Source organism: Hylobates moloch, unplaced genomic scaffold (genome assembly GCF_009828535.3).
Source record: "Hylobates moloch isolate HMO894 unplaced genomic scaffold, HMol_V3 SCAFFOLD_22, whole genome shotgun sequence".
Classification (NCBI taxonomy): Eukaryota; Metazoa; Chordata; class Mammalia; order Primates; family Hylobatidae; genus Hylobates; species Hylobates moloch.
In genome coordinates, this window is record NW_026652297.1 from 28094122 (window position 1) to 28104328 (window position 10207).

The 10207-nt window shown below is 52.6% G+C and overlaps 1 protein-coding gene across 1 annotated transcript in view; it reads right to left on the bottom strand.

Moving 5' to 3' along the window:
• LOXL2 (lysyl oxidase like 2) overlaps positions 1-10207 on the bottom strand; it is a 68200-nt gene that overhangs the window by 18097 nt on the left and 39896 nt on the right. The window contains exons 5-7 of the mRNA XM_032144052.2: positions 9742-9925; positions 3098-3249; positions 945-1112 (exon numbers count right to left, since the gene is read on the bottom strand). Coding sequence (XP_031999943.1) covers positions 945-1112; positions 3098-3249; positions 9742-9925 — 504 coding nt within the window. The remainder of the gene's footprint in view (positions 1-944; positions 1113-3097; positions 3250-9741; positions 9926-10207) is intronic.

The window sequence follows — 10207 nt, forward strand, 5'->3', positions numbered from 1 at the left end:
AGACAGTCAGACTCAGTGAGGATGCAGGAATTCTCCTCTTCTCTCCCTAAACCCCTTTCTTAGGCCCCAAGAAGGGCCACTGGGGAAGGAGAGCTGGAGTCAGGATGAACAACACAAGAGGAGGGTCTCCAAGCATCTTCCTGTTCTGTAAGCTGCTTAATGGAAGTGTTTAGAGCAGGATACTGAGGTCTTGGGATTATTCATTCCATGTCACAGGGAGGACAACTGAGGCAGAGAAGGGTGGCTGCTTTGCCCCAGACCATTACACAGCCAGCTGGTGGGAATACGTTGGGATTAGACCCAGAGCCTCCTATTTTGTTGCTGCTCTGTGATGGGGGCGCGGGAGGGTGGGAACTAGGACGAGAGCTCAGTTGTTCTCAGCTGAGTCACTCTCTCTTTGGAGAAGGGGCAGTGGGAGGAAGAGCAGCTGATGTGACAAGGCTTGGAGATTCCCTAGCGTGTCAATGGGAGAATGCATTAGGCACAGATGCCAGCGGGGAAATGTGTTCAGACCAGAGCGGGTTTCAAGGGAGCAAGCTAAGGTGTTTAGGGGGGGCTGAGACTTGGGCTGGGGGTCACCACCTCCCCGAAGGACTGAGTTGGTTCCTTCTGCACAAGGCACATCAGGACCCCCCAGGATCAGCCTTGAGCCCAGGGTGAACCCCAGTGTGCAGAGCAGGAGTGGACCATGAAAAGCAGAGCCCAGCCCCTCGTTCTGCAGCCGAGAAATAGAGGCAGAGGTGGGTGCGACCTGCCCAAGGACTCAGGCCTGTAAGGAGCAGCGCTGTGGCCAGAGCGAGGCTCCCTGCCTCTGGGTCCAGGGCAACCTGCTCTGTCCTGCCTGCACGGCTAGGGAAGGTAGGTGGGAGAGGGGGGCTGACTGAAGACAGTGTGGTCAGACTGCATGGGGGGTGAATGCGGGGTCTGAGGCCGGGTCTTCTCACCTGGAAGGCGTTGCTGGCGAATCCCAGGCCCAGCTGGCGGCAGACCACCATGGCCTCCACGATACCCCAGTTCTGGCCACACACCATCCCCCACACAAGGGACCCGTTTCTCTCCACCAGCACCTCCACTCGGCCCTCGTAGGGATTACGGCCCCCGTTCAGGCGCAGCTGCAGACACAAAGGAAGGCCACGGTCACCAAGAGGGACAAGGGAGCTTCCCCACTACCTGCCATCAGCCCCGGTGTTCTGGAGTCCTAAGCCAGGTGGTGCTGCCCAGGACACACTCAGATTCAGCAGCACCCTTGGGAGCCCCCGGTGGCAGCGTCGTGCCTAGCATGGTCTTATAGTGAGGTCCCCACCCCAGGCACCCTAAGCAGCTGGGCAGGCCCAGTGACTCCACTGAGCCAAGGTGGGAGGATCACTTGAGCCCAGGATTTTGAGACCAGCCTGCGCAACATAGTGAGACCCCATCTCTACAAAGAAATAAATTTAAAAAATGAGCCAGGTGGCCGGGCACCGTGGCTCACGCTTGTAATCCCAGCACTTTGGGAGGCCGAGGCGGGCGGATCACGAGGTCAGGAGATCGAGACCATGGTGAAACCCCGTCTCTACTAAAAATACAAAAAAATTAGCCGGGCGTGGTGGCAGGCGCCTGTAGTCCCAGCTACTCGGAGAGGCTGAGGCAGGAGAATGGCGTGAACCCGGGAGGCGGAGCTTGCAGTGAGCCGAGATTGCGCCACTGCACTTCAGCCTGGGTGACAGAGCGAGACTCTGTCTCAAAAAAAAAAAAAAAAGAGCCAGGTATGGTGGTGCACACCTGTAGTCCCAGCTACTCGGGAGGTGGGAGGATCCCCTGAGCCCAGAAGTTTCAGGTTGCAGTGAGCTATGATCATACCACTGCACTCCAGCTTGGGCAACAGAGCAAGACACTGTCTCAAAAAACAAACGAATAAAAAACCAGGAGGAGGGGTGGGCTTGGCCACATATCATAGTTTGCTTGGCTCCTGAATCTGCTGTTATTCAAGCCAGAAACAGGAGCAATTCTTGATCTCTCCCACTCTCTTATCTCACATCCTGTCAGTCTTCGCCTGTGAGTTTTATCTCTCGTCTCTCTCCAATGCATCCACTTCCCTCCAGTCCTTCCCTACCTTCCCTCATCTCTTTCCTGAGCCAGAGCAGTGTTCCCGTTCTAGGTCCTAAAGCCAAGGCAAGTCTCAGAGGCTCTGGCTGCAGAATGTGGCTGCCTCGTTGCCTCTGGGGCCAGGAAAACACGTGGTCACCAAAGGCACTTCCCAAGGCTCCAAGACGTTAAGGCTAACCAGGCCTGGGATGGCCTCTATGACAGAAGGGTTTGACTGTTCCAGAAGGAATCTGGACACTTCATGCATTGGGGAGCTTTTCTCATTTTCTAGAGAAGACTGGGGCGCACAGTGTAGCTGGCATGCAGTTCTAACTCAGCAAAGGACACAGCTTACCATTCCCAGGGCCCCACGTAGAGCGTCAGCATCCTGGAAACCGTGCGGCTTTCTGGTGAGCGGGGTCTGACCTCACCAGTGACAATGGAGCCTACGGGACCTCATGGTCAGCCGGGAGCCTCTGTCCTCACCCTCTCCACCTCCTTACCCAAGGAGGATGCCAGGGAAGGTCAAGCCCTCTCCAAGTCTCTTAAAACAGCCCAGGCATTTCCCTTTTCCTGTTCCTTTGGTTCTCAGTGGCAGCGGCACAGTGTCCCTTAAAGAAGGGAGTGAAGTGTGTGGCAGCCCAGTTTTCTGAACATGAATAAAGGAAACAGAACGCCTGCAGCCAGCAGAGAATAGCCAGGCTGCACCGTTTTGATAAGGTTGTGGCTAGCCGGTCCTACGCCTGTCTTTGGAGGTGGTGGGGCAGAGGTGAGGTAACTCAACTCAGATGTTAACATGCAAGGAGGCAGGGCCTTTCCAGCTTACACTGCACACAGGGGCTTGGGCATGCTGCCAGGCCAGGGCCAGGCCCGAAGTTCAGAGGGGGAACTAAACATTGCAAATGCCAAGTGGCAATGTCTGCAGCAGTACTAGCAGCAGCACCTGGCCACTTCCTGGGTTCACCCCAGAGCTCTGTGGCTATACTTTCTGCGGCCTCAGTTACAGTCCCCTCTAGGTGTCCAGTCCCCTCACCTTTTTCTGCAAGCCCATGGCAGGGGTGTTGCATCTCACACCAGCATCCTCCTCGTGGTTGCAGCCCTGAGACTCAGCGTTGAACTTGCAGTCTATGATGGACTTCTCATTGCCTGTGCACTGGATCTCGTTGAGGTGGATGGGTCCGATCCCTGCAAGGGGAGAATAAACATTATCTATGAAAGCTTTGTTAGAAAACTTTCTGGAGTGGCAAGAAAGCCCTGGACAATAAGAACATGCCTCTCCCATCCTCAGAACTCTCCCCACTGCCTCTCGTAATCAGCTCAATGACCCAAGCCTCTCCTCCCCAGAGAGAACAGTGCTAATTCTCTTTGGATTCACTTATCCCACAAGAGCAAATAAAGTTTGCTACTAATTTGCTGTGTGACCTTGGCCGATCACTCAGCCTCTCTGAATACCAGTTTTCTCTCATCCTTTTTCTAGTCCAAAGGAATTGGACTATAAGTTGTGTAAGTTTCCTTCCCGACTTTAATATTCCACACATTTATGAATCTCAAAGGTACAACTATTGCTGTATCTGTCAGGGTCCCTGCAGGAAACAGATGGCATGTACAAGTTAGATTGAGTTAGAAAAAGGGATTTTAAAAATAAAGGTATGGATGGAGTGAAGGGAAATCACAGAGCACAGTTCAGTACTCAGGAGCTAGTGACACAGGCATAGATACCACACCCGTTACCCTCTGCCTCCCTGCTAGGGGCTGAGGATTCAAAGATGGGTGAGGCAGGCCCCTGCCCCAAAGAGCTCCCAGTTCCTGGGGGAGGCAAAACTTACAAAAAGGCTTGTGATACGACATGGTCAGTAACAGAGATGAAGGTCACAACAGGTGCTCTGGGGCTGATAGGAGGGCCCTCGACCCTGCTGGGGGGTTCTGGAGACAGCTGGTATCGAGGCTTACTGAGGCCAAAAACCAACTTCTAGATCAACCCATATTAGCAGGCAGGAGCCAAGTTTCTATTTCCTTGGAAATTCATAAATGATGATGCTTCCAATTCCTTGGAATTTTATAAAATGCATAAAAACGCATCGGTGATGGTGGCTGGAAGCATCAAAAGACTAGCGTGGAAAGGCTGTGACAAGGCATTGATCCTAATCGGAGCTCAGGAAGCAAGCAAGGCCCACAGCTCATGGGCACAGAGATGGGCACAGAGACAGTCAGGAGAGAAAGCCCTATGTTGGGAAAGAGCAGAAGGTTCTGTCTGGGAAACAGCTGGGCTGATCTGGTCCAAACACCCGCGTTCTCCTCCGTCTAGGGAAGCCCTGGCTATCTCCTTCCTCCTGCACTGCCCTCTTTCTGCCTCCATCTAAGGAGAAGCCTGCCTTGAAGAAAAACCTCCATCCTCCTCCATGGTGCAGCCTGAAAGACCTCCCACTTGTCTGAACTTTTGCTTTTTACACATCTTGCTCAAGTGGCAATGAGCTGGGCAGGCAGCCTGAGATTGAATTCAGCTTGAGGTTGAAGATTAGGTTGAATTTTCTTGGAGAGTGATAAAAGCTTTAGCTCTACCTTCCTCATCTGTAAAAGGCCAATTAATTATAATATGTGCTTTGCCAGGTTGGGATTTTTTTTTTTTTTGGGGGTCGGGGGGTGGGTGGGACGAAGTCTTACTCTGTTGCCCAGGCTGGAGTGCAGTGATGCCATCTCGGCTCACTGCATCCTCCGCCTCCCAGGTTCAGGCAATTCTCCTGCCTCAGCTTCCCAAGTAGCTAGGACTACATGTGTGCGCCACCGTGCCCTGCTAATTTTTGTATTTTTAGTAGAGACGGGGTTTCCCCATGTTAGCCAGGCTGGTCTCTAACACCTGACCTCAAGTGATCTGCCCGCCTTGGCCTTCCAAAGTGCTGGGATTACAGGCGTGAGCCACTGCGCCTGGCCCAGGTTGAGATTATGGGGAATGAAGTGTCTGTCAAGTGACTAGGGACTCAGTAAATGGTGGATATTTTCAGTATTATGTCTTCTATATCATCTATTTGTTAGTGTAAGTTATTTCTGATTAAGGTTATTATTATTTTTTTAATCTTGAGACGGAGTCTCGCTCTGTCACCAGGCTGGAGTGCAGTGGCGTAATCCCAGTTCACTGCAACCTCCGCCTCCCGGGTTCAAGTGATTCTTCTGCCTCAGCCTCCTGAGTAGCTGGAAATACAGGTACATGCCATCATGCCCAGCTGATTTTTGTGTTTTTAGTAGACATGGGGTTTCACCATGTTGGCCAGGATGGTCTCGATCTCTTGACCTTGTGATCTGCCCACCTCGGCCTCCCAAAGTGCTGGGATTACAGGTGCGAGCCACCATGCCTGGCCTGATTAAGGTTATTTCTTATTTCTCCCACTTGACATGAACTCCTGGAGAGCAGAGTCTTTGTGGAATAAATGAATTCTCCATTCCAGGATCCAGGCTGAAGAGCACTCAAACAATGTTTGTGGATTGCTAAGACTACAGCTCAAGACTGGATAGGACAGGTAAAGCCAACTTAAGAGCCTAGCATGCTTCAGAATCAACTGGTCGGTCTCCTTCTGGCTGAACGTCTGTGTAAACTTGCGTGGCTCAGACATCTGGGGACGAGGCTCCGGGGGGCAGGGCCTCCCTCCTGAAGCACACATACCCATGGTGCATCCAAGGAAGGGCACAGAGAAAGAGGCCCAGTGTGGCTCACTCTCTTCCTGCCCCACTGAGTTCTGTGGGGGGTTGCGCAGGGTGGAAGAGGCTCCAAAGGACACTGAACTGGGCGTCTGGCTTCAGCGTCTGGGTGTCTGCGGGCTTCTGGCTCCTTCTGCTGACCTGGGCTTGGCGTTCTGCATCCTTGACCTGCAGCTGTCCCCTACTCCTGGGTTCTGGAGCAGCCCTGAATTGCTCCTCCTCATGGTGCCTTCCCCATCTCCACCTTGGCTCTGTTCTTCTCCACATACAAACCCTGGCCTAGGTGACCACAAGGCTTGAGGCAGAATTAGGGCACATTAGTGGAAAAGCCGCATCTAACATCATAGAGCAGTGTTGCGGCTTCCATGGGTCCAGGCCAATGAGTGGGCTGAACTGTCAACTAAGCTGGTTATAATCAGACTGTAGGAAGCACAAGAGAACAGAATAGGACATGTCACGGGTTCTGCATGTTGTAAAGCCAAGCTCTTGTTTAGAAAACCTTTGCTGGAGTTTTACATGTCACGTGCATTCCTTCTTGGGGACTGCATGCAAAAGGGTTTTCAAGCCACTGCTGAAAAACTGGGGAGCTGCCCCCCTGCAGTACAGGAGCCACCAGCTGCATGTGGCTATTGAGCACTTGAAATGTAGCCAGCCAGTTCGTCTACTCAGAAATGCAGACAAACTGAGATGTCTGTTAAGTGTAAAATACATACTGGATTTCAAAGACTTCGCACCAAATATGCAAATGATCTCATTAATAGCATTCATATTGATTACATGTAGAAATAATATTTTGGATACACTGGTTTACAGAAAATACATTATTAAAGCTAATGTCATCTTTTTAAAATTGTGGCTACTAGAAAATGCAAAGTTACATACGTGGTTCCTGTTCTATTTGTTTTGTTTTTGAGAGACAGAGTCTTTGCTATGTCACTCAAGCTGGAGTGCAGTGACGATCATGGTTCACTGCAGCCTACCTCCCAGGCTCAAGTGATCCTCCCACCTCAGCCTTCTGAATAGCTGGGACCACAGGTGTGTGCCACCATGTCTGGCTAATTTTTAAAAAAATTTTGTAGAGAGGGGGTGTCTCACTATGTTGCCCAGGCTCGTCTTGAACTCCCAGGCCCAAGTGATCCTCCTGCCTCTGCTTCCCAAAGTCCTGGGATTACAGGCGTGAGTCCTGTTCTGTTTCTATCAGACAGCACTGGTCTAGCGTTGGAACTTCTTCATCAAGTATTTGTTCTACTGATCCTACTGATTCAACTGGAACACATTCATTCATTCTTTCTTTACAACATGAATAGCCCTGGAGCGCTGAATGCTGGCAGACTCGGCACTAAGGACACAGAGATAAAGACACAGGTGCTCCCCTCATGTGGCACGCAGCCTTGCAGGGACGTGGAGGCACCAACAGGCAGTTGGGGTCCCGATGTGGGCAGGGGTCCTAAGGCACAGAGCACAGAGCCTGACCAGGACCTCATGTCTATGCTGGTGAGGCTGGAGCCAGTCAGAGCTGCAGGTGCTGTGCATCCAGCCACCTTGTTTCACAGTGAAGAATCTGAGGCCCAGAAGGTTGCTCAAGGTCACCAAGCAAGCAGGTGGCCGGGCAGGGAGGAGGACTCAGATTGCCTGACTCCCAGTCGTCGCCCTCTCACGCCTCCTGGCTGTGGGTGTGGTCACTGAGTCCATCAGTGAGAGCCAGGGACGAGAGGCTGACCCTGTCTGCTGTGTGACTTGACATTAAATGTGGTACTTTTCCCTTTCTGTCTACTGGAGTTGACCCTGCCCAGCATGACAGGAGATATCAATCATCCACTGCTTCTTTCAAGGACAGCATCAAAAATGCCAAATGCATCTTTCTCCCAGAGTTCTGCAGGCCCCTGGAAACCTCTGGCTACTCTGGGCAGTGAAATAATTAGGTCACATAGCACACACCCATGATAAATGGAATGCTTATGTCATCGAGGGCCTGTTTATTTCTCAGAATGAGTGGTCTTTGTCCTGTAGGCCCTTGGAGAGCACAAACCCACACGTTGGCCAATCAGTAAATGACTGCAGGGATAGTCAAGATCCAGGGAGGCCAGGTGCAGTGGCTCCTGTCTGTAATCACAGCACTTTGGGAGACCGAGGTGGGTGGATCACTTGAGGTCAGGAGTTCAAGACCAGCCTGGCCAACATGGTGAAACCCCATCTCTACTAAAAATACAAAAATTAGCTGGGTGTGGTGGTGGGCACCCATAATCCCAGCTACTTGGGAGGCTGAGGCAGGAGAATTGCTTGAAGCAGGGAGGCGGAGGTTGCAGTGAGCTGAGATCGCGCCACTGCACTGGGTGACTGAGTGAGACTCTGTCTCAAAAAAAGATCCAGGGGATCCTGAGGAGCTCACCATGCCCAGGGAAGGAGCACTGTTATATGGCCCAATGGAAGCTGCCAGGTGGCATGATGTGACTCAGAGTGCACCCCAGACTCCCAAACTTCAGTGCACACCTGGAAGCTTGCACAGACTGGAGAACAGAGGCAGAGAGACACTCTGAATGTGAACAGGACTGGGCCAAGGTGGGCATAAGGAAGAAGCCCATGTCTGAGAGTTAGAAGACTTGGCTTTCAGTCTTTCTCTGCTAGCAATGAATGGGGTGACCTCAGACTTGTTCTCCTCATCTCTTGGACTAGAAGACCTGAGGTCTCTCCAGCAGTACTGTCCATCATCTCAGGACTCTCTCGAGGCCACTGGAATGCGGGCCTCCTTCCAACGTCAGGGGACCCTGTAAGAGCTGACCCGCTGCAGGCTATGGCATTGGTAGGCCGTAGAAAGAACCAACCAATGGCACTAGACAGATGAGCTCCACTTCTAGAAGGAGGAAAGCTCTACGGTCTTTGACTCAGCTGGAGGTTAAGTTCAATGCAGGATTCTAGAATCTCACACAGAAAACCACTTGATGTGGTTTCAGCCCCTGGGCTAGTGAGGGCTATCATTTCTTCCAGGCTGTGATCAGTGACCTCACCACATTCCTTTCTGTGGGGTGATGGCCCAACATCTGACACTATGGAAATATCCCCTCCCCACTGGACGGGCCACCCCACCCCTTGTCTGTAGCCTATTCTGCTTCCTACTCATCCCTTCCCAGCCATAGCAGCCGACGGTCTGCAGCGGCCTCCCTGCTGGTCAACGCTGAAAAGATTCCAGGAAATGACTATGACTTCCCTCGCTCAAGTCACAGTTGTCTCGGGGAGGGCTGGGCACTCCTAGACTGCAGTCTTTTCGGGGTACAAACTCCTCCTGTTGAATGACCAAGGCTCACAAGGATAAATGGTGGTCGTGGGGCTTCCTGGGGAACAGAAATGACCTCTTCTGTGTCGTCTTCTAGCTGCAACATCACTTTCCACCAAGGGACCCACTTGAAAGCCTCCCTTCCGTTTTTTTGCTCACATGAAAGATTTGTTCGGGACAGTTAATAAAAAGCAGGCCCTTTCTCAATTAGTCTGAGGACATCCGGAGGGTGGCTTCTTGTTCCCTTTCTCTGCCGTCAGGGAGGGAGTGTGTGCAGGGCTGCTCCAGGGAGGAAAAGTAAGATGGCATTTGGTCCTTTCATTGCAGAGTGGTTCAGTCTGGCGGACTCGGAGGCCCTCTCCTGCAGGAGGGGGCCTGAGAACCCCGGCTTTTTTGGTAAGGCAGTGGAGAGCACTGGGTTGGGAGCTGGGAGACCTACAGGGGAGTATTCATTGGCCGCTAATATGTTATCTCACCTTGGATGTTTACTCTGTTTTTTGGGCCTCTGCTTCCAAATCTATAAAATAGGGTCTCAGTGTTCTCTAAGGCCCCTTTCAGCTCTGTCTAGGGAGAGGCCTGGGATTCTCTCCTAGGCAGCCGCTAAAGGGAGGAGGGAAAGTGAGGACTGCCCGAGAGCTCACGGCCAGCAGCCAGGCTGGGCTCACGGCACCATGTTCCCAGGAAGAGAGGCCCCCTCTAGCCTCCCCATTCCTTACCTTGCCCCAGTCGGGAGCCAGTGACTGCCTCTTTGGCACTCCCAAAGCCCAGCTCTCTGCAGACCACACTGGCCGACACCAGGTCCCACTTGTCGTCGCAGACGGTCCCCCATTCTCCATTTTTGAGCACCTCCACGCGGCCCTCCCCGATGTAGGCACCGCCTCTCAGTCGCACCAGGGGTTGCTGAAGAGACACACAGTCCTGCTGAGTACAGACGCTGATGGATGTTCAGCAGGCAACCACTGTCCCCTCCCCCTCCCTTCCCCACCACCCTGTTCCCAGGCCAGGCACTCAGTCTGGGAGCTGCAACTGTGCTTGATGTATGGATGTGTGTGTGTGTGTGTGTGTGTGTCATGGGTGTGTGTGTGTCGTGGGTGTGTGTGTGTCGTGGGTGTGTGTGTGTCGTGGGTGTGTGTGTGTCGTGGGTGTGTGTGTCGTGGGTGTGTGTGTCGTGGGTGTGTGTGT